Source organism: Ailuropoda melanoleuca, chromosome 12 (assembly GCF_002007445.2).
Source record: "Ailuropoda melanoleuca isolate Jingjing chromosome 12, ASM200744v2, whole genome shotgun sequence".
NCBI lineage: Eukaryota > Metazoa > Chordata > Mammalia > Carnivora > Ursidae > Ailuropoda > Ailuropoda melanoleuca.
In genome coordinates, this window is record NC_048229.1 from 44,556,791 (window position 1) to 44,582,327 (window position 25,537).

General features: G+C 34.4%; 1 protein-coding gene across 1 annotated transcript in view; it reads right to left on the bottom strand.

The window, feature by feature from the left end:
• Positions 1-25,537, bottom strand: part of URI1 (URI1 prefoldin like chaperone) — a 70,908-nt gene that overhangs the window by 16,584 nt on the left and 28,787 nt on the right. Inside the window, exons 3-4 of the mRNA XM_034672765.1 lie at positions 17,148-17,226; positions 15,863-15,998 (exon numbers count right to left, since the gene is read on the bottom strand). Of these exons, the coding sequence (XP_034528656.1) occupies positions 15,863-15,998; positions 17,148-17,226 (215 nt within the window). The remainder of the gene's footprint in view (positions 1-15,862; positions 15,999-17,147; positions 17,227-25,537) is intronic.

The window sequence follows — 25,537 nt, forward strand, 5'->3', positions numbered from 1 at the left end:
ACATACTCATATGAACTAAATAGGGTCCAGTCTATAAGACAACTCTCTTCTGAATTCTTTGTGACCGCTCTATTCTCAACCTTCTGTGTGCTGAAATTTTTCAGTATGCTTTCAATGGTTTCAATAGGACATGCCCCCTGGTGGAAATGCTCACGAACCTCTGTACAGGATCTCTCCTTAAACTAGTTTCAAGGTTTATACTTCTGCTTTAACACAGAGATTGAATTCATGCACTTCATATTTACTTCTTCCCCATACCTCATTAAAACAACACTAAGTATTGTTATCAAAGGCATAAAGACAAAAATAATGGGAAAAGAGAAAAGAAATGACAAGTGATGTCAACCAAGTTTTGAAAACTGGACAAGTGATAACTGACTTTGTACAAAAGAAAAAGCTGAACCCTGACTGCAGCAAGGAAAGCTGCAGCAAGTCAATCTGGGCTGTCAGACCTGGAAAGAATCCTCTTGGAAATACTTCTGAATGAAAGCATGAGCTAAAACAAAGACCTGAATCAAAGTCTGAAGAGAATGGTTAGGTTCCAAACCCCACCCCACAAAGCACAGCCATGTAATTTCCCCCTTTCTTGACTGAACAAACGATCTGCAGCCTAGAGTGGTCTGCAAGGACTCCGAGGGGTGATGAACATAGGAGAGAATAAGAAAAGTCTTACTGAAAACAGTCCTGAAACATCCAGCCTGATTCCCAAAACACTAAGATAAAGACGAGAAAATTCTTTTGTAGGATGCTGATTAAGCCCCAAACTGCTGATTTTTGTAGATTCTGTAATAAAACAAAATCAGTTTGCCACCTGAACTCCCTACATAAAAGCCTAATAATCAAACTCAATCCACGCACACAACTTCTTAACAGTACTTACCTCTTAAGGATAAATGATTAGCCAAGGATCACCAAATATTTGAAGAGTCTTCACTATTAATGTCAAAGAGGAAGGAAGGAAGGAAGGGAGGGAGGAAAAATATAAAAAGCACTGTGGAGGAAAGAAAGGCAATGCATGAAGAAAACTTAAAAAGAAAAATTCTAATTAAATTCCTAAAAGAACAGCACTGTACTCATGAAACAAGAACAGTATACTATACCAAAGGGACATTCAAAAAATAACAACAAAACAAAAACACAGCGCTTCTGGGAATTAAAATATACAGGAATTTTTTAAAAATCCATGATTCCAAAGATGAAAAGAAATCACTGCAAAATTTAGAAGATGAAGATATTATTAAAGAGGAGAAGGAAATTATTAAAGAAATAATATAAAAAATCTTCCAGAACTGCAGGACATGCATCTCCACACTAGAAGAACTCACCAAACAAATTTTAAAAGATACACAACAAAGTATATCACTGTGGCATTTTACATCATGAGGAATAAAGACAGAAACCTAGAGCTTCTAAAAACAATAAAACAAGTTACATACAGAGAAACAAGAAGGGCATCAGCTTTTGCAAAAGCAATACACAAGACAGAAAGTAACAGGATAATACCTTCAAATTTCTGAAGGAAAAATTGTTTAAAACATAGAATTACCACAGTCTGGTTACAGAAAGAGTATAAAAAATATTTTCAGACATGCAAAATTTTTAAAAATATATCTCCTACACACCTCCCCAGAAAGTTACTAAAGGCTATATACCCCAACAAAATGAGTAAGACCTGAAAGAAGATGCCATGGGAACCAAGGAACAGGGAATAAATAGGAGACAAAGACATGGTATAATGGTAAAGGAAGATACCAGGAAGATAGTTGTCCTTTTTTCAAGACGGAAGCTAGTCCAAATCAAAGCAAGACTACGAAGAACTCCAGTACAGAGGTCTCTAAGAATAAAATCAAAGTGTTTGAGTGAATTAATGCTAGACACATATCATTACACAACAAACAAATAAAAAGCAGTTAACTTCAAGTGAAAAGCTATACAAGAATGGAAATGGAATTATATGTAAGTATGAACACTGATTAAAAAAATTATAATAAAATAAAAAGATCTGGGGAGCACGGACAGAAAGAAGGGCCTGTAAATGATCTAAATGCTAATCTTTAACTATAGGTAGGGAGCTAACAATTACTACATAAGACTGAAAAAAGATCAAGAAAATAGAGTACACAAATAACTTGGGAAATATGGATAAAAAGAACAGAACAAAAGAGTAGCCAAAAGACTGAAAGTGATTACCTCTGGGGAATGGGAAATGGGAGCTAAGACCCTACTACTTTTTCACTATGTTTTAAGAAGAGTATGATGTTTTAAAGCTACATATATTTTTTAAGAAGATTTATTTTGAGAGAAAGAAGGAGATAGAGATTGCACGTGGTGGGGGAGGGGCAGACAGAGAGAGAGAGAGAGAGAGAGAGAGAATCTTCAAGCAAACTCCCCAGCTAGAGCAGAGCCTGATGGAGCCCAACATGGGGCTCCATCTCATGACCAACTGGCACTTAACCAACTGAGCCACCCAGGGCTCCAAGCTATACACATTTCTTATATAGATAAAACCCAAATCATAAGTATATATACTTAAAAATAAATACCATACAGTATTACAGAGATAAAACCAAATCATAAATTATAAAACCAAAATCATAAATCGTAACGAAGTATCAATGCACTTAAAATATGTATGCCCCACTGAAGATACTCAAAAACGCACATTATTGCCTCATAAAAAAAATCATAAAACTGCTGATGGCCATATCTCATTTCCCACAGCACATATTCCACAAATGCTTCCTAACCCTCTAACCTCTCCCACTTCTGAATAAACTTGACTTTATTTCTGTGAAAATTTAAATCTTTAACTTCTCTAACTCAAATATTCTTCATCTATCCTGGCCTCTTTCTCTTTTTCATTGACACTTTCCAAAGCTATATTTTCTGTTTTTAATGCCAGCACATCCAGGATCTTTTATCATTTCTTTCTCTTGAACCGTTAATCACTCAGTACACCTACTATAAACATGCTCAAAAATTTCCCATGCTCAAAGGAAAATAAAATCTTCCCTTAAAACAATAAGGAGCAACATTATAGACTAAAAAGCCCTAAGCCCTTAACTCCCCAACCTCTCAACCAAAAAACATCCAAGAACAACCAGAAACTAACTAAAATACCTTCAGGAGCTCTGGAAAACAGTCAAAGGTCTACAGCAACCAAGTAAACACCCAACCAAGAAAAAGTCACAATCAAAACTTTTAGGAGGAAATTTCAAGGCATTTTTACTTGCCTTTCCCCACCCCTTCCCCAGTGGAAAGCAGTTTTGGTCTGGGGAATGCAGCAGCCCAGATCCCAATTCCCTTCCGTGAACCACAGAAAACAGACCAGACCTTATCTGCAACATTCTAATCCGTCTAGAGGCTGACTAAAGAACTGGTATGTGTCTCACCTAAAGCAGACCTCAGTGGGGAGAAATTAACTGGCACTGATCATGAAAACTGCAGGGAGACTAGAGACCCACAGACACCGGGCACAACAGATTAGGGACAGGGCCACACAATATACAACCTGAGACCACAAAGAGAAGCAGAGGGGAGAATCTTTGTAAATTAAAACATTCAAAAGCAGCTATGTATACAGGATATTAAGAAAATCCCCATACAGTCCCAAGAAATATTACATGCTACGAAAACACAGGAAAGACCATAACCTTTCACTTCGGGTTGATAAGAAAGCTCACAGCATGCCTACCTTATTCTGAAATCCTCATCAATCTGCAAAGACCAGGAAAGATAGCTGTTTTCACAAATGCCCATGAAAAACTAAAAATTTCAAAAAAAGCAAAAGACACACAACAAACAAGAAAACACAGCCCATTCAAAAGAACAAAATAAATCTCCAGAAACTGTCCCTAAAGAAACAAAGGCATCAACTCTACTAAACAAAGACTTTAACTCAACTGCCTTCAATATGTTCAAAGAGCTAAAGGGAAACACAAAAAGAACTAAAGGAAATAAAATAATGCATGAACAAAGAGAATGTCGAGAAAGAGACAGAAATTATAAAAATCAACCAAACAGAAATTCTAGAGTGGAAAAATTTAATAACTAAATTAAAAATTCACCACAGGGATTCAACAGCATATTTGAGCAAGCAGACGAAACAATCAGTGAACCTGAAGATTGGGCATTTGAAACTATCAAGTCTAAGGCACAGAAAGAGAAGAGAATGAAGAAAAGGGAACTTAGCCCAAAGGACATATGAGATATTATCAAACAGACCAATATACACATTTAGGGAGTCTCAAAAGGAAGACTGTGGCAAAGAGATTATTAGAAGAAATAACAGCCAAAAAGTTCTAGAATTTGACAAAAGACATGACCCTACAAATTCAAAAGGCTCAACTAACTACGAGGAGAGTAAACCCGGACACCCACACCAAGATACATAATCACACTTTTGAAAGACAAAGAGAGAATCTTGAAAGCAGCAAGAGAGAAGCAATTTATCACGTATAAGGGACCCTCAATGAGCATAGAAGCAGACTTCTCAGCAGAAACCTTAAAAGCTGGAAGGCAGTGGGTTGAAACATTTAAAGTGCTGAGAGAAAAAAACTGTCCACTGAGAATCCTATATCCAGCAACTATCCTTCAAAAATGAGAAAGAAATGAAGACATTTCCAGATAAATAAAAGCTGAAGGAGATTCTTATCATTAGACCTGCCCTACAAGAAACACTAAGGAGAATTGCAATGAACAGCCACTAGACAATAATTCGAGGCCATATGACAGTAAAAAATTTCCACTAAAGGTAAACATGGGCAAAAATAAAAACGAATATTACTGTCATTATGGTTTGCAACTCCACTTTTTATTTACTACAGGATATAAAGAGAAGTGCATAAAAAATCATTACAAATCTATATTAATAGGTCATAATGTATAAAGATATAATTTGTGACATCAATAATTTAAAGAGGGAGACAGAGCTGTACAGAAATAGTTTTTACATCTGACTGAAGTTAAGTTGGAATCAATTCAAAACACATTATTATAACCTTAGGATGTTATATGTAATATCCATGGTAACCACAAAGAATATATCTGTAAAATATTAATAAAGGAAGTGAAAAGGGAATCAGAAAGTTTTACCACAAAAACAATCAACTAAACACAATGGAAGACAGTAATGAAGGAAATGAGACCCAAAGGTGTAAGACATAAAGAAAACAAATTTTTAAAATGGCAAAGGTAAATCCTGCTCTATAAATAGTTATTATAAACCCTACAGAAGGCATGGATGGGCAGAATGGATTTCAAAAAATTTTTAAAAATAAAAAAATAAAAACAGGATCCAACTATACGTGGTCAACAAGAGACTCACTTTAGATCTCAGGACACAAAAACAGATTCAAAGTGAAAAGATGGAAAAGATATTCCATGTAAATAGTAACCAAAAGAGAACTGGAGGGGCTATCTAATGAGACAAAATATGACATTAGGTCAAAAAAGTTATATGAGACAAAGGATATTTTACACTGATAAAAATTTCAATCTATCAAGAAAATATAACAGTTATAAACATATACACACCTAACAACATAGCACCAAATATATGAAGCTAAAATTGACAGAATCCAAAGGAAAAACAGACAGGCCACCCATAAAAATTGGAGATGTCAACACTCTACTTAAAACAAAGGATTGAGCAACCAGAAAGAAGAGCAATAACAGAAGATGTGAACAAAACTATAGACCAACTGAACCTAACATATATGTGCAGAACACTCTGTCCAAAAGAATACACACACTTCTAAGGAGAACATGGAACATTTCCATGAAAGACCACATGTCAGACCATAAAACAAGTCTTCAAAATTTTGAAACCATACAAAGTATCTTTTCCAATCACAATGAAATGAAACTAGAAATCAGTAACAGAAGGAAAAGTGAAAAATTCACAAATACGTGGAAATTTAACAGAACACTGAATTAATGGATCACCAAAGAAATTAGAAAATTCCTTGAGACTAATGAAAATGGAAAATACAATATAATAAAACTTACAGGAGGCAGTGAAAGCACTGCTAAGAACGTAATTTATACCAGTAAACACCTACATTAAAAAAGGAGAAAGATCTCAAATCATAACCTAACTGTATGCTTTAAGAGGAACTTAAAAAAGAGTATACTAAACTCAAAGCTAGCAGATAAGGAAGAACTAAGATTAGAGTGGAAATAAACAGAGAATAGAAAAACAACAAAAAAAATCAACAAAATGAAAAGTTGGTTTTTTGAAAAGACCCACAAAATTGACAAGTTTTTACCTAGAATGACAGAGAGTGGGCTCAAATGACTAAAATCAGAAACAAAAGTGGAGACAATTCTATTTATTTTATAGAAATAAACAGGATTATAAGGGAATACTATGAAAAACTGAATGCCAACAAATTGGATGAACTAAATGGACAAATTCTTAGAAACAAATGCACTATTAAAAATGATGCAAGGGGGCGCCTGGGTGGCACAGCGGTTAAGCACAATACTTTGAAACTCCAACTCAATCACAAGAAAATGGTTGGAAAGAACTCAAATACATGGAGGCTAGAGAGCATCCTACTAAAGAATGAATGGGTCAACCAGGAAATTAAAGAAGAATTTAAAAAATTCATGGAAACACATGAAAATGAAAACACAACTGTTCAAAATCTTTGGGATGCAGCAAAGGCCATCCTACAGGGGAACTATACAGCACTACAAGCCTTTCTCAAGAAACAAGAAAGGTCTCAAATACACAACCTAACCCTACACCTAAAGGAGGTGGAGAAAGAACAGCAAATAAAGCCTAAGCCCAGCAGGAGAAGAGAAATAATATAGATTAGAGCAGAAATCAATGAAACAGAAACCAAAAGAACAGCAGAACAGATCAACGAAACTAGGAGCTGGTTCTCTAAAAGAATTAATAAGACTGATAAACCACTGACCAGACTCATCAAGAAGAAAAGAGAAAGGACCCAAATAAATAAAATCATGAATGAAAGAGGAGAGATCATAACCAACACCGAAGAAATATAAACAATTATAAGAACATATTATAAGCAACTATATGCCAACAAATTAAGACAAGTGGAAGAAATGGATGCATCCCTAAAGACATATAAACTACCAAAACTGAAGCAGTAAGAAATAGAAAACCTGAACAGACCCATAACCAGCAAGGAAATTAAAGCAGTAATCAAAAATCTCCCAACAAACAAGAGCCCAGGGCCAGATGGCTTCCGAGGGAAATTCCACCAAATACTTAAAGAAGAATTAATACCTATTCATCTGAAACTGTTCCAAAAAATAGAAATGGAAGGAAAACTTCCAAACTCTTATGAGGCTAACATTACCTTGATCCCAAAACACGATAAAGACTCCATCAAAAAGGAGAATTACAGACCAACATCCCTGATGAACATGGATGCCAAAATTCTCACCAAAATACTAGCCAATAGGATCCAACAGTACATTAAAAGGATTATTCACCATGACCAAGCGGGATTTATTCCTGGGCTGCAAGGTTGGTTCAACATCCACCAATCAATCAATGTATACACTACATTAATAAGAGAAAGGACAAGAACCATATGATCCTCTCAACAGATGCAGAAAAAGCATCTGACAAAGTACAGCATTCTTTCTTGATTAAAACTCTTCACGGTGTAGGGATAGAGGGTACATACCTCAATATCATAAGAACCATCTATGAAAAACCCAGAGAGAATATCATTCTCAATGGGGAAAAACTGAGAGCTTTTCCCTCAGTTCTTCCCCTACGGTCAGGAACACAGCAGGGATGTCCACTATCACCACAGCTGCTCGACGTAGTACTAGAAGTCCTAGCCTCAGCAATCAGACAACAAAAAGAAATAAAAGGCATCCAAATCAGCAAAGAAGTAGTCAAACTCTCACTCTTTGCAGATGATATGATACTTTATGTGGAAAACCCAAAAGACTCCACCCCAAAACTGCTAGAACTCATAAAGGAATTCAGTAAAGTGGCAGGATATAAAATCAATGCACAGAAATCAGTTGCATTTCTATACACCAACAAGAAGACAGAAGAAAGAGCAATTAAAGAGTCAATCCCATCTACAGTTGCACCCAAAACCATAAGATACCTAGGAATAAATCTAACCAAAGAGGCAAAGGATCTGTACTCAGAAAACTACAGAATATTCATGAAAGAAATTGAAGAAGACAAAGAAATGGAAAAACGTTCCATACTCATGGATGGAAGAACAAGTATTGTTAAAATGTCTATGCTACCTAGAGCAATCTACACATTCAGTGCAATCCCTATCAAAATACTGTCAACTTTTTTTCACGGAAATGGAACAAATAATCCTAAAATTTGTATGGAACCGGAAAAGACCCCAAATAGCCAGAGGAATGTTGAAAAAGAAAACCGAAGCTGGTGGCATCACAATTCTGGACTTCAAGCTCTATTACAAAGCTGTAATCATCAAGACAGTACAGTACTGGCACAAAAACAGACAATGGAATAGAATAGAGAATTCAGAAATGGACCCTCAACTCTATGGTCAACTAATCCTCAACAAGGCAGAAAAGAATATCCAATGGAAAAAAGACAGTCTCTTCAACATGTGATGTTGGGAAAATTGGACAGCCACATGCAGAAGAATGAAACTGGACCATTTCCTTACACCATACACAAAAATAGACTCAAAATGGATGAAAGACCTAAATGTAAGATAGGAATCCATCAAAATCATGGAGGAGAACACAGACAGCAACCTCTTCGACCTCAGCCACAGCAACTTCTTTCTAGACACATCACCAAAGGCAAGGGAAACAAAGGCAAAAAAGAACTATTGGGACTTCATCAAGATAAAAAGCTTTTGCACAGAAAAGGAAACAGTCAACAAAACCAAAAGGCAACCGACAGAATGGGAGAAGATATTTGCAAATGACATATCAGATAAAGGATTAGTATCTTAAATCTATAAAGAATTTATCAAACCGACACCCAAAGAACAAATAATCCAATCAAGAAATGGGCAGAAGATATGAACAGACATTTCTCCAAAGAAGACATCCAAATGGCCAGCAGACACATGAAAAAGTGCTCCACGTCACTCGGCATCAGGGAAATATAAATCAAAACCACAATGAAATACCACCTCACACCAGTCAGCATGGCTAAAATGAACAAGTCATGGGGCGCCTGGGTGGCACAGTCGTTAAGCGTCTGCCTTCGGCTCAGGGCGTGATCCCGGGCGTTTGGGGATCGAGCCCCACATCAGGCTCCTCTGCTGGAAGCCTGCTTCTTCCTCTCCCACTCCCCCTGTTTGTGCTCCCTCCCTCGCTGGCTATCTCTGTCAAATAAATAAAATCTTTAAAAAAATAAATAAAATAAAATTAACAAGTCAGGAAGCAACAGATCTTGGTAAGGATGTGGAGAAAGGGGAGCCCTCCTCCTACACTGTTGGTGGGAATGCAAGCTAGTGCGGCCACTCTGGAAACAGTAGGGAGGCTTCTGAAAAGCTGAAAATAGAGCTACCCTACGACCCAGCAATTGCACTACTGGGTATTTACCCCAAAGATACAAATGCAGTGATCCGAAGGGGCACCTGCACCCCAATGTTTATAGCAGCAATGTCCACAATAGCCAAACGATGGAAAGAGCCCAGATGTCCATCGACAAATGAATGGATAAAGAAGATGTGGTGTATGTAAATACAATGGAATATTATGCAGCCATCAAAAAATGAAATGTCGACATTTGCAATGACGTGGATGGAACTAGAGGGTATTATGCTAAGCGAAATGAGTCAATCAAAGAAACACAACTATCATATGATCTCACTGATATGTGGAATTTAAGAAACAAGGCAGAGGATTATAGGGCAAGAGACGAAAAAATGAAACAAAGCAAAACCAGAGAGGGAGACAAACCATAAGAGACTCTTAATTATAGGAAACAAACTGAGGGTTGCTGGAGGGAAGGGGGTGGAGGGATGGGATAACTGGATGGTGGAGATTGGGAAGGGTATGTGTTGTAATAAGCACTGGATATAAGACTAATGAGTCACAAACCTGTACCCCTGAAACAAATAATACATTATATGTTAATAATATAAATAAATAAATAAAAATAAAAGAGTCCATAGGGGAAAAAAGGAAGTCACAGCAAGAGCAATTAGGCAAGGAAAAAAAAAGCATCCAAATTGGAAAGAAGGAAGTAAAATTATCGCTATTGGCAGATGACACGATCTTATATGTAGAAAACCTGAAATATTACATACATACACACATACACACACACACAGCTAAAAAGCTAATAAATTCAGCAAAGTTGCAGGATACAAAATAAACACTCAAAAGTAAATTGCAATTCTATACACCAGCCATGAACAATCTGAAAAGAAAATTAAGAAAATAATTTCCATTTACAATACCATTAAAAAGATATTTAGTAATAAGTTTAGCCTAGAAGACACAAGACCTACTGTGTTGCTGCAAGAATTTAAAGAATACATAAGTAAATGGAAAGACATCCTGTGTTCACGGATTAGAGGGCTTAACATTGTTAAGGTATCATTTTACCCAAAGCAATCTACAAATTCGAGGCAATCCCTATCAAAATCCCAATAACATTTCTGCTGAAATAGAAGAAATCCATCCCAAAATTCATATGCAATCTTGAGAGACCGTGAATAGCCAAACAATCTCGCATAAGGTCAAAGCTGAGATTTCATACAACTTGATTTTAAAACTTTCTACAAAGGTAATCAAAATACTATATAGTACTGGCATTAAGACAGACATGTACATCATAAAATAGGGTAGAGAGCCCAGAAATAAATCCTCCCATATATATCCAAACAATTTTCAATAACAGTGTCAAACCATTCAATGGGGGTAAAGAGTCTTTTCAACAAACACTATTGGGAAAACTGGACAGCCATGTGCAAAAGAACAAAGCTGGACGCTTACTTTACACAATACACAAAAAATTACCTCAAAATGGATGAAAGACCTAAATGAAAGCTGAAACTATGAAATTCTTAAAAGAAAACAGAGAAAAAGCTTCATGACATTGGATTTGGCAATGATTTCTTGGATATGACACTAAACGTACAAGCAACAAAAGAAAAAAAAATAGACAAACCGGACTTAATCAAAATTTAAAACTTTAGTGCATCAAAGGACATTATCAATATAGTGAAAAGGCAGTCCACAGAATGGGAGAAAATATTTGCAAATCATATATCTGATAAGGGACTAACATCCAGAATATATAAAGAATTCATACAACTCCACAACAAAAGGACAACCCAATTTACAAATGGACAAAGGACTTGAACTGATATCTCTCCAAAGATTTATCTACAAATAGCCAATAAGCACCTGAGAAAAATGCTGAACAAACATCCTGAAGCCCTTAAAGAACTGGAAATCAAAACCTTTAAGATGGGTATTACCAAAGAAACAGTAAATTATGCTACATCCAAATAATGCTCTGCAGCCATTAAAAAAAGACAGAAAGATGCAAAAAAAAAACATGTGCTACCATTTGAGTGGTTGTGTATATAATGGGCTGGAAATGTATGAGTGTACAAGACGTGAACACAAAAAATGGTAAAATACTGATCACAACAATGCCTCCAAGTTGGCCAAATGGATGATAAGGGACAGGAAAAGGGACACTTATTTTTCAATGAAAATCCTTTATATGTTGTATCATGTCCAAATAAAACCTTTTCAAAAAAATTAAGTCACTTTCCATTCTCCCCCATACCTTCCCTAGCCCTAAGCAATCATTAATATACTTTTCATTTAATAAATTTGCCTATTCTAATATTTCATACAAGTGGAATCATATACTATATAGTCTTTTGTAGCTGGCTTTTTTCATTTATCATAGTAAATGGTACATTTCTTTTTCTTGCCAAGCATTCACATTTATCCATTCACTAGATGATAGACATTTGGATTGTTTACATTTTTTGGCTATTATGAATTATGCTAATATTCACGTACAAGTTTCTGTGCAGACGTATGTTTTTACTTTCCCTTGGGTATAATACTATCTAGGTGTGGAATAGGGCTAGATGCTAACTCCATGTTTAACTTTATGAAAAATTCCAAACTGTTTTCCAAAGTGGCTACACCAATTTACATTCCCACCAGCAACATATGAGGGTTGCAATTTTCCACATCCTCGCCAATACAAGTTATTGTCTGTCTTTTTTATTACAGCTATTGTAGGAAGGATAAAATGGTATCTCATTGTGATTTTGATGACCAATTCATTTTTGACAAAAGTACAAAGGCAGCTGAATAGAGAAAGGACTTCCAACAAATAATTTGAGAAAAACTGGACATCTATACGTAAAAAGACCGAACACCTTGAACTAAACCTCATACCTTATACAAAAATTAACTTAAAATGGATCACAGATCTAAGTGCAAAATGTTCAACAACAAACATTTTATAGAAGAAAACACAGGAGAAAATCCTCATGAACTGAGGGTAGGCAAAGCATTCTAGACATGACACCAAACAAATGATCCATAAAAACAAAAAATAAACTGGACTTCAAAATTAAAAAATTTTTGCTCGGAAATACAATGTTGAGAGAATAAAAAGACAAGATGCATACTGGGAGAAAATATTTGCAAATCACACACTCAACAAAACACTTATATCCAGGATATATGAAGAACTCTCAAAATTCAAGAGTAAGAAAAAATACAGTAAAATTTTTAAAAATGGGCAAAAGACTTCAACAGATCAGAGAGGACAGATACACACTCAGATGGCAGGCAAGTACATGAATCAATGCTGAACATCATTAGCCATCAGGGAAATGCAAATTGGAATTGCTACACTTCTACCGAAATGGCTTAAATTTTTAAAACTAACAATACCAAGTGCTAGTAAGGATGCAAAGCTCCTAGGACCTTCACACCCTGCTGGGATTGGGGGAATGTAAAACAATACAGTGTCTTTGCAAAAAAGCTTGAAGGTTTCTTAAAAACTAAATACATACTCACTATATGACCTAGCAATCCCACTTACAGGTATTTATCAACAGCAATGAAAATTTATAGTAACACAAAAACATTAAGGTTTATAGCAGCTCTGTTCATAATTTCGGAAAATGAAAGCAAACCAAATGTCCTCCAATGGATGAATAGAAAAACTGTGGTATGTGCATATAATGGAACAATACTCAGCAGTAAATATGAATGACCTTTTGACAAACAGAACAACTTAGATAAGAGGCATTATGGTGAATGAAGGAAGTCAGTCTCAAAAGGTTACATAGTATATGACTCCATTTATATGACATTCTGGAAAAGGTAAAATTAATAGTGAAAGAGACAGATCAAGCCTTACAGGTAGAGGCGGGGTGTGACCACAAAGCGAAAGCATGAGGAAGTTTCTGGTGTGATCCTGTGCCCTGACTAGTATATCCTATATCCTATTCTATATTCTGACAGTGACAATGGTTAAACAAATCTTTGTGTTGTAACTCATGGAACAGTATACCAAATAAAAAGTCAATTTCACTCTGATAATCTTAAAAACATTCTTTCAAACTTTAAAAAGCTGGTCATATTCATGTTAAATGGCAAAAATGCAAGATGTGAGCACAAAGAATAGGGCACTCTTAAAAATCAGCTTCCTTAGAGAGGCCTCCTCTGAATCCTTTTGTACTTGTGTTAAATACATTTTGTCCTTCATTTTGACTACTTCTTAAACATGCAATAACTTCCCTTCCACGTTTCCCAATTACCCTGTCAACAGTGAGGTAGGACTGTGTGTTTAACTTGTTATACTTCTTTCACAAGAAAAATAAAAGTATCTTTTCTTAATAAATGTTCAAAATACCTACACATTTCTTTAGTTATTAAAATTAGTATAAAACTGTGTGAATAAAACAACTTTTTAGAATTTATAATAGGTTCTCAAACATAATTAGGTCTCAAACATAACTCATAGGTACATATTTTAAAAATTATTTTAGATAAACACTGATCCCAAAAGTCATCATGTTTGGTCATTTCCAAAAACCATTTTTAACAATAGAAAGTGATTTACCAAAAAATACTTCTTTATTCTAGAGCTCTATTCCTGTTCTATTAAAAGTATTCTCCCGGGTGCCTGGGTGGCTCAGTTCGTTGAGTGGCCGACTCTTCAGCTCAGGTCATGATGTCAAGGTCATGTGATCAAGCCCCATTTTGAAGTCCATGCTCAGTGGGGAGTCTGCCTGAGATTCTCTCTCCCTCTACCTTTGCCCCTCCCCTGCTCATGCTGGAGCGCATGTGCACATGCGCTCTAAAATAAATAAATATACCTTTTAAAAGTATTCTCCCATTATTATATTAAGTCATACCTGATTCTAAAGATTTCTTTCCTGAAATATCTACATGAAAACCAGAGTGAACAAACTTCAACAATGAACTGATTTCATATCAGCAGAGCTACCCCAGTAAATAAGAAAGCTTTCCCCATTAAGAAAGGCCTTTAAGAAAGAATTATGCTCATTATTTTTCCTCTAACATACATGACTTATTTTAGTGTAGTAATGTCAAAAGAATTATCATTGCTAGAAATTATATACAGGCCTAACAATACGATTCTGATTAGTGTCACAAATGATCAAATATATTATCAATTATAAACTTATAGGAGTTGATTTGCAATTAGAGTGTCCAAATATAGATCCCACAATTGTACTGAGTAAATGAGTTCTCTAACCAGTACCCACTCACATGTATAAGTGAAATAATTTCAGCTGTAGAAAACTCAGCTGTTTTTTATCTTTATGACTTCATTTATACAGAAGAATCTTCAAAAATTTATTTTCAAATACACATTTAACTAGAAGGTTAAAAAAAACAGGTAGGGGTGGTATTATACTATCAACTTAAGTATTTTATTATAGAAATAAGAACATAGATATTAAATAAACTTAATTTTAAAATGCAACTAAGCTTGGGGCGCCTGGGTGGCACAGCGGTTAAGCATCTGCCTTCGGCTCAGGGCGTGATCCCGGCGTTATGGGATCGAGCCCCACATCAGGCTCCTCTGCTATGAGCCTGCTTCTTCCTCTCCCACTCCCCCTGCTTGTGTTCCCTCTCTCGCTGGCTGTCTCTATCTCTGTCAAATAAATAAATAAAATCTTTAAAAATAAAAAATAAAAAAAAATAAAAAATAAAAAATAAAATGCAACTAAGCTTGAACTGAAGCCAAACCCATCCAACTAAAAAATGTGTGCGTGGATATTATCTACACCAACAAATAGTACCACAGATAAATAAAACTTAAAGAACTACCTCAATCAAATGAGACAGAGGCCTCACATCACTGAACAGGTCTATGGGCACTGTGTTGGGAAGCACCTCTCCACACCTGGCCTCCTTCTATGTAACGTGAAAATATGACTTCTTCTAAACCAAAAAGCATGATTAAAAGTTGTTTCTACTTTTACAAATAGGTATTTCTTTTAGTTTAATAAATAAAAAGTAAATTCCTTCTGTGTACTAAAACTATTAAAAGCAAAAGTAAGTCTATGTAAGCACCTGAAATAAACCAGTTATAAAATATAAAATGAGCCCAAGTCTGATGTCTTCCCAACTTCTATGTATAAAACCACATGTTAAGGACTTTTACACTCTGTCATTTCTGAAAACATGCTAATGTGGGTGATATTTCCAACCCAGATGTTCCACTCTGCAGCTTACATTCTCAAATGTTGGTTCTACTCAAACTACCTACAATTCAACCAAATCACAAATAGTCTGGACTAATAAATCATGGATGGTACTTTTAGTAACAGCTTGGCACTCTGTGAACTGATAAACATCCAGCAAAGATACATCATTTATAAATGGTACATACGTTCTTTCCGATGCTCAACTAATCCCACGGCCTGTTTTGCTGAGCACTTTGCAAACCAATTGTCCCCAAGTAAAACAGTGACTTCATTAGTATGGACAAGCTTTCCTGGCATGAAGGCAAAGGGGCCAAATGGTACCTATTGTTGAAAGGAAGGAGGGAGGAACAAGGGGAAGGAGAGAAGGAATGTGGAAGAAAGAAGACAAAAAATTAAAAACACTAAAAAATACATTTTAAGAAACCGCATTAAAAGTTCTGCGCTGAGGTCTTTTTATCAACTAAGAAAATACATTTTATGAAATAGCATTAAAAGTTCTGTGTTGAGGTCTTTTTATCGACTAAGAAAAAATGTCAACTTCATAGAAATTTAACATTAAAGTTTCACTAAGAAAACCTACAGAAAATTGCTTTAAATTAATAAATCAATGTTAAAAGAGGAAAAGGAATCAGCACATTTACATACAGCTTTCAGAGAAATTAGCCTTGTCTCTGAATGCTTATACCATGTTCATTCATAAATCTAAATGAAAGCAAACTGGCAATGAAATATTAAGTTAATAAAGAATACCTTTGATTAAAAAACCTGAAAATTATTTCCAATAAAATAGCTATTTTTTAACAAAGTTAGAATTAACAAATAAATAGTTTGAATGAGTCTACAAATTTTACAAAATATTTGGGCTAGTATAATAAAGAACAATACCTTTACAAAATATTTGAGCTACTGTAATAAAGAACAAAGTCTTTATGAAAAAGAATATTCAAGCAATGAAAGAAATCTAATCCAGGGCTCATGAACAGATCACTATGTCGATATGAAGATCATTCAGACAAAAATTAGCAGTACCTTTTTATATAAAATCAATGTTCTAGGGTGTAATTCTGTGAATTATACAACATTATGATCTATTCCTGCTCTGGCTAACAGGAAACGACTAAGTGCCGTATTTCTGTCTTAATTACAGTTTTCTAACACAGTAAATTTGCATACCAAATTTGTCAAATTTTGTGCTAACATTTATGCCATTTGTGTCTCCATAATGTGATAACTTAATATAAATCTGAAAAAAAAGAAAAGACGCAAATACCAACTATTACAACAATCAGTGGATTATTATGAAGTAAAACAAAACAAACTTTCCTTGCTTTAGTAGTTACTTCAGATACTGTCAATTAGCTTAGCAATTTGTGAATCAATACATATAAAGCAAAGAAACAAAATATCTTACTTTCCATAGTTAATATGTAAACAACATACTACTTTAAAAAAGCAACACACCAAACATACCATGATATTATAAGACAATTTATCAGGCAAGGTACTGAGTCTTTCTTGCAGGGCATTATAGTCATTATCTACCTTCTTCCTGTTGACAAAAAAAATTGCAAATACTAAATGAATACACAAATTAACAATTCCTTGAATAGACTATGTATCAAAAGACAAATCAAACACCCAATTTTAGCAATTTAAATATTAAAGTATTTTTTTATTTTAAAATCCTATGTTTACCAAGTTTAGCAGTGGCATTATTCAACCATACATATATCAGAAAATTAAGGCTTTTAAAGACTTTGGTTTTAGAATTAGAACACACATCTTGAGAACTAGTGTTTCGTAATGCAGATCATCTGAACTAAATAAAATTTGGAAATTAAAGGAGATACTGAGGGAGGGCCTAATGTTTAGAAGGGAACAGGGACTTAAGATGAAGGAAGAGATTTAATAAAGCTTGTGGGTGAATAAACACTGGCTGCACAGCAGAAATCATGAACACAAAATCTGATCAGACGCTTCAGGCCTTAGAAAACTTAAAGCCGAAAAATGTGGAATAACCCTTCAGTTATTGATACTAATGTAATTGAGGTGAGAGAGGACCAATGCGGAGCTAGAAGAAATTCGGTAGAGGTAATACAAAAAAGCATTTCGATTTGGCTTTGGAGCTTGTTTCATGTTATATCAAGACAGAGCTACCTAATAAATTAATTTCAAATAACCAAAAGGTACCATTCTGTAGGAGCAGAGATGGTCATATGTTTCCACACTATGCACTCATTCTTACACCTGCTGGAAATGAATAGTCCTTCATGGCAGATGCCTGTTTTCAAATCTTCTCTGAAAATTAGATTTCGTAAGGGTTCCTTGCTAGGGTGTAAAACGAGGCTAAACGAGTGCACTGAAATTTTTTTCAAGCAAGAGGGTGTTGTCAATTTAAAAAAAAAATAACAGGGGCGCCTGGGTGGCACAGCGGTTAAGCGTCTGCCTTCGGCTCAGGGCGTGATCCCGGTGTTAAGGGATCGAGCCCCACATCAGGCTCCTCTGCTGTGAGCCTGCTTCTTCCTCTCCCATTTCCCCCTGCTTGTGTTCCCTCTCTCGCTGGCTGTCTCTATCTCTGTCAAATAAATAATAAAAAAAAAAAATAAAAAAATAAAAAAAAATAACAAAAACAAAACTCACCAATTCAGCAAGTAACTTAAAAAAAACATGTAGATATTGCCAAACTGAAATTAGAATAAATTGCAACACAGATAATCGCTCTCCAGATAATAAAAATGACTGCTCTATAAACATCATGGAATTGACTGAGTTTACTCCTTAGCACCTCTAAAGCAAGAGGAGCATAATTAATAAAAATCATCTCATTTACTCTTAAGAATATCAAGGAATTTCACACGTATACTATTATTCACCCTAAAAATATTCCTGTAGTAAATGTCACTTATCAACATTTTCCTCATTCAAAAAAGAAAGCAGAAGGAAGATGAAAAAACCCCACAATTAAGAGAAATCAGACCTCCTCCATCAAAAAAGATGCAAGCAGTTTAACCTAGGTCTTCTGGCCTGTGTTCTTTCAAGCAAGCCTTTTTATTTCCTAGTATTCAAGTGCTTTTGTAAAACGTTCCCTCAAAATCCTTTTTTATAAACATAAAATGTCTTTATTCTATTTACTTAAGGGAAAAATATCATCCTTCTGGATAAATTTTATAAGAATAAAATGGTTTAAAAAAACTTCATGCACAGAAATAGATACCAGAAAGAGCATGGCTTTAAAGTCAGACCAGAAGGTGAATCCCAGCTCCACCACTTAACATACAAAAATTAACCCTAGTCTTAGTATCTTCAGTGGTAAAACTGGAATAATGCCTATCCCACAGGTTCAAGAGAAAGAAATATAAAAGGTTTAGCAATGAACATCTACATTGAGAATCCGATACTCCTTTTTCCATAAACTATCAAAAAGCACCAATTCTAAAATTTTCAAGAAAGACTACTACCCAATAAGTTAAGATTTCATTATGTTAAATTCATTCGTTTGATAAAAAGAGCACAACTTAATGAAAGAAAGTAGAGCTAAACGTTACCATTTAGGGGGCTTTTGGAGAAAGGGCTGGTGTGAGCAATAAATGGGATACTGTCTATAAAGAACGGATTTCGTACAATGCCTGCACATAGTAAACACTCATTATTAAATCAACAGAACACTAACAGTATGTTTTAGATAATTCAGCAAATGCTCAAGGACTATGCATCAGCTTAGATGACTAGATGTTCCTGTGATTGTTAAAAAGCTAGTATTAAAGTTAGCATTCAGTGTGTCTTATTTTGGTAACTACACCTGGAAAAAGGAGACTTCCTAACAAAACACCTCTTTTGTATATTAAAAAATAGGAGACTCAACCAGAGGTAATACAAGAGATCAAAGTCAGTATTCCAGATCAAGTATGCTCAGTTTTAAACTTATCGCTAATTCTCTCTAAAACAAAAACGTGGACATACTGGAGAACAGTTAAAGATCAGAGTTGCTACTTCTAAATTCTGAGTTGTTTTCTAAAAATACAGAAACAAAAAAAAAAAGAAAAAAGAAAAGAAAAAGATAATTTAAAATGCAGCCCATGCAGAAGTCCTTTTTGAAGGGAGGCAAGCAGGAGACAAGCAGTGTCTCTAGGAGAAATTACGGCTTGAGAAACTCTCTCCCCTAAAGGTTCCACTAGTGGAAATATACAGAATCAGACACGTTGGTCAAAGAGTTTGTCTTGAAATAGTCCCTCTAGGGGAGCCTGGGTGGCTCAGTCGTTAAGCGTCTGCCTTTGGCTCAGGGCGTGATCCCGGCGTTCCGGGATCGAGCCCCACATCAGGCTCCTCAGCTGGGAGCCTGCTTCTTCCTCTCCCACTCCCTCTGCTTGTGTTCCCTCTCTCGCTGGCTGTCTCTCTGTCAAATAAATAAATAAAATCTAAAAAAGAAAGAAAGAAAAGAAAAGAGAAGAAAAAGAAAGAAAAGGGAAAAAAGAAATAGTCCCTCTAATATTCAGGGATTAAATAATCCTGTTAAAGATCACAAAGCCTATGCAACAGAAAATACAAAAATGATTCTAAGAACTATTGTGTTAACAGAAGGTAAGTAGGGGATCTTTATTTGCACCAAAATTTGAAGAGTCTGTTTCTTCTGTTTTACTACTTAGAAACATAATTTTTAGACTAACTTTAGTCATATTAAAATATGTAGTCAAAAGAGGCAACTGCTTATTTTTTTCTTTTCAAATGGAAAATAAAACCCAGATATAGTTAGGATAAACCACTCAAGCCTACTTACTTATAACAGATAGACCTCCTTGTCTGGAGGTCTTCATTGTATTTGATCCTTATAGATTAAGTTCAGGCTTCAATTTCTACTTTTAAAAAGTTATCGAATAAATAAGATTTGATTTGCAACAGATATCCTTGTGCAATGTTCCTTATAGAAAATAAGAACTAAAGCACTGCTGTAAGTCATATATAAGAAACTTTTACAATCTTCTTTTGAATCTTGCTAATCATACACTATATGCCTTTTGAGAAGCACCTTTTGTATTAAAAAGCAGCAGCAAGGAAGGACATAGCACACTACAAATTAGCCTTCACCTTAAAGATGAAGATCAGGATAGATCCCATGGGCAAGACCTTATTTTCATAAAGCTGTGAAAAGTATGAGAGCAAGTTAAACGATGTGTTTGCTCAAGTATTTACAGGTGAAGTATAATGATGTCCACGACTTACTCTGAAATGCATCAGGGAAAAATGGATTAATGGATTGAGATAATGACAGATATATGATCAAGGTTCACCTACACAATTCTTTCAACTTTTCTGTATATTTAAAGATTTTCATAATAGAATATTAAAAAGGAGATGGGGGAATATGAAAGCAAGACTATATTTTTAATCCTTTTCTTAAATGCAACTGACAAATCTTTGTAAAGAAAAAAGTTCTACATCCCTTGTTTGAGGCAAGAAGTCTCCAATTTTCATCCTTAATAATAAAAAGGGGAAATAAAATTTAAATCACTGATGGAAATAAGATTTTGCTAATTTTCAACTTAAAGTAGGAAGTTGGGATAGGCAGAAATGTTGACATTAAGCCTGTCAGGTTGTTTTGGGTTGTTCTTTTTTTTTTTTTTTTTTTTAATTTCTTATCATTCTCTCTCTGTTTACCTCATGTCCTACACAAAAAAAGCAAGAAACACCAAGTGGTGATCAAAAACGGAAAAAGAAACGGGTTTTACATTCATGTTACTATCTGGGCTAATCTGGGGCAGAGTTAATTTAAGTTTTTAAGAAATTACAAAATCCAAAGATTTTGGAATGTAAGTAACTATATAATTTTATTTACAAATGATTTTTAGTCCATTATACCCACTCTAGAACTTCCTGTTAAGAATTCAAGAAAACCTCTGTTTCAATTCAAGTCACCATTTATTGAGCTTCTCTGCAACCAAGCCTTATGCCATATGCTGCAGAGATCATTACTCAAATATAGCACGCCTTTTTTATTTCTTTGCATTGCTTCTTTGTTAAAGATCCACTAGCTTGATGATGGATGCCTGGGTTTTTAACCTCTGAAATTAAGAAAATAGAGGAATATTAAATTCAGGCATAGATTATATACAGGTAAAGAGAAAAGTCTCCTCATTACTAAAGAAAGGAATGATAATGATTGTTTTCAAAGTATCCTCTTAAAAATCTAAATAAATTAAGCTTATCGTAAATAATAAAAACATTCTTGAAAGAAGGATCACATTGCTGAAGGAACTGAAATTTGGCAGGAAGGGGAACACATTAAAAATTAAAATATATCTGTATGAAATTAGTATTATTCTTTTTTTAAATGGTCATTGCAAAACACTATTAAGTGAAATCTATGACAAAATTTAGTCAATATGGTGGCCTTTTTCTCAACTCTATCCCTAGGAAACTTGTGTCATTGGAAGACACTGATGAAATGGTCCACGTTCTTTATTTTTATGAGTCCATCAAAAATTTGTACTGGAAATAGACACAAAGACAAACCTAAATATAAACACTTGTAATTATTCTAAAGTTAATGAAAGAAAATTGTCAAAGAGAGATCCATGCAGCTAACATTCTACTTAGATTTCCTCAATTTGACTTCTCAACAATGAGAAAACAGAGTACAATGGGTTATATACAAGAAAGCCAGGACAGATTGTTTCCAGTGCTCTCTGCCGACAAACATGTACATGCAACTTTAGGCTTGTCAGCAATCATGGGTACCTGTTTCTTCACTCATTAGTGTTCTATTGCTCTAAGAACAAAATGAGATGCAAATCTGAAGTAAGAAAGTTTAAAAATTATATAAAAACACATCACTCTAAATGTGAAAGGAATGCCTCAAGGTGCCTCCTAGTTCAATTAGCTTCAGGCAAAGAGTTTACGGGTCATTTTAATTTTCTTTATTCTCCGAATTCTCTAAAATTGACACTAATTTTTGTGACAAATCAGAAAGGAGCGGCCTTTCAGAAAAGATGAGTTTAGCTATAAGTTTACAATCAACTTAAGCTTTGAATGTCTGTGCCAGTTTCTACTTAATTCTAATTTATAGGTGTGGTTTCGACTTTCTACACTTTATTTCCAAATATATTTTAGAAAAAAGAAAACTTTTTTGTATTGTTTTCTTAGAGCAGTGATTCATAACCCTTTATGGTCACTGATACCTATGAGAAACTGATAAAAACACTAGATTCTTTCCTGAGAAAAAGTCCCTGTATTTGGCATATAATTTCAATAGAAGCCACTCAGATCCCTCAAGGTCATAGTTTTTTAAGAAGTCATAACAGTAAAAAAAAAAAAAAAAAAAAAAAAAAAAAAAAGCAATCCTGGTTTTAAACCCATCAAATATGTAAAATTCTCAAAATTATCTTCAACTCCGTTGATTTAAATAAAAGAAAAACAAGAAAATCATCCCCAGTTCAGTCATGAGTTGAATATAAACTAGTAAAATGTTAAATTCTATGTATGCCTCAGGTTTTTTACTGCCTACATTTTCCTAAAGTCATACACTGATACCCACTGCCTTTAGTATATTAGAATTTAGACTTCTGTATCTCAAAACAAGAACAAGCATCCTGGATTATCACTAAGCGATCTGCCTCTCAGTCAAGCACTGTTGTTGCAATATTGACACCTTCATCCTCACATGGTACTCTTCCAAGCTTGAAAGCTTTATTGTATATTGCTCTTATTTTTATAAAAAAGATAAAGTAAAATGAATAGAAAATAAAAAAAACTCAAAGTGCAAGGAGGTGTAGTTTTCAAACCTAATACAGTTAAAATAGAGATGAAAAGTCATTAGGTATGCCAAGTCAAACTGAGGTGTAGCATCAATCAGATAGTCACAGGATTTAAGCTGATTGTGGGAAATTGTGAACCAAACGATGTATATGGACACTGCAAATGCATAATCAAGACTATGTTCTAAATGAGGAGATGTACTTAGAAATTTTTTATAAAATCCCTAACTTTATTTTTAAAATTCCCTTATAAAAAATTCCCCTATAGTGCATTTATTTTGCATTTCATTTTCAAAAAAGCATCGAGTATTAAACTACTGTGGTTCTTACAAAAACATGATACAAAGGCTAGGGGACTACTAGAAGTAACATATTCTAGTAACAATTTAAAAATCATTAACCTTCTTTAAAAAGAAAAGAAAGAAAGCATTTACAATTTGACCTTGGTGACATAAATACACATACAGAGTTAAAAAGCTGAAGGGAATAAAACAAAATGTTTTTAAAAGAGGGAAAATTAGCTTCTCTTTAGAATTATGAGTAAATTTATCTTTATTCTTTTCTTATTTCAACCCTTCTATAAATAAGTATGTATTCATTTTATACTCAGGATAAAAAATTAAAAACCTAATTCAGATTTTGTTTTTTAAAATACCATCCTTAAAACATTCAGCTTGAATCCTTTTCTTTTGCAACTTAATTTGCTTTGAAATATCACATGCAAAAATTGCAAAACTTAACCTCCCAAACCCATGTACTAAAATATCACACCATTAAAAAAGAAAAAAAAAAAAAAAAGAAAGAAAAAAAAAAACTATGCAGGACCTTAAGAATGCCAGAGAAGGGGATTTGTATATATGATTCCTCCGTCTTGCCCTTGTCCCTAAAGACACTTTCATAAGTAACTACAGAGATTCCAACAAGAAAAGCATGTAAAATCGTCAGAAGGTCTGGAAGTTGCTCTCTGCTCTACTGGGGGTGAGGATGAGAGCTGGGGAGACACATAAAATGAAAAAGCCCGAAAAGAAGGCCCTATACAAAACAGTGACTAAAAACTTTGTGGTCAATAAAATGGGGAGTCTGGAAAGCACAGTTTCCAAATTTACTTAACACTGAAAAATGAAGTCATCACCACGAATAATTTTTTTTAAGTTTTAAAAGTATGCAAATTAATATTTCACAGATTATGCATAATAAAATAAAGCAAATTTTATCTAAGTATATGAAGGCAATTCAGGAAAGCACTGCTTCAGGCAATTCATGAGAAATATACCATAAACTACAGCATTGTTATAATGAATTAGCTTGATGATTTTTGGGGGCAAAGAATCCCTCAAAACATCAGAAAGAGACAGATACACATATCCATCCATCCACACTGATTCACTTGAAAGAAGAATAACAAACAAACAAACAACCAAACATATCTTCATCTGTATTTTTTAACTATTTAGGTATACCCTCTAGGTTATTTCCCTCTATGTACTTTGACTATAACCTATATTAGAAACTAGTTACTCTTTTCCTCTAAACAGTATTTTTTGTCCATTTTCCTTTGAAAAATAAAAATGCCAAGTACTTGCTTTAGAATCTCTCTCTCAAAATTCTTGTTGTGATGAGCACCAGAGTTGTACCAAGTGCTGAATCACTAAATTGTACACCTGAAACAAATATTACACTGTATGTTAGCTAACTGAATTTAAATAAAAATTTAAAAAATAAATTCACACACTCAAGTGTTTCAGCATTTGTATGCCCAAATTTAAAGCTATTCTTTCCAAAACTAAATATTTAAACAATATAAAATGCCTTTTTATTTTCACTTAAGTCCGCTTCATGTAATTTCAGAGTTTTACTACTTAAAACTCTTTTAAAATGATTTGAAGGAAGCAAGACAGTAAAGTTTTTACAATTCATATGCATACAGTTTATGATTACAAATAATGCCTAAAAGACATATGACATGTATGTGCCAGGCATCACATAGTATATTTCATTAAATTCTCACAAATCAACACAAGTAATGGAAATTTTTTCCTTTGGGACATACTCAATAGAAGTATCTATGATGCATTAAAAATGACCATAAATTCTTCATCACTCCTCTCACCA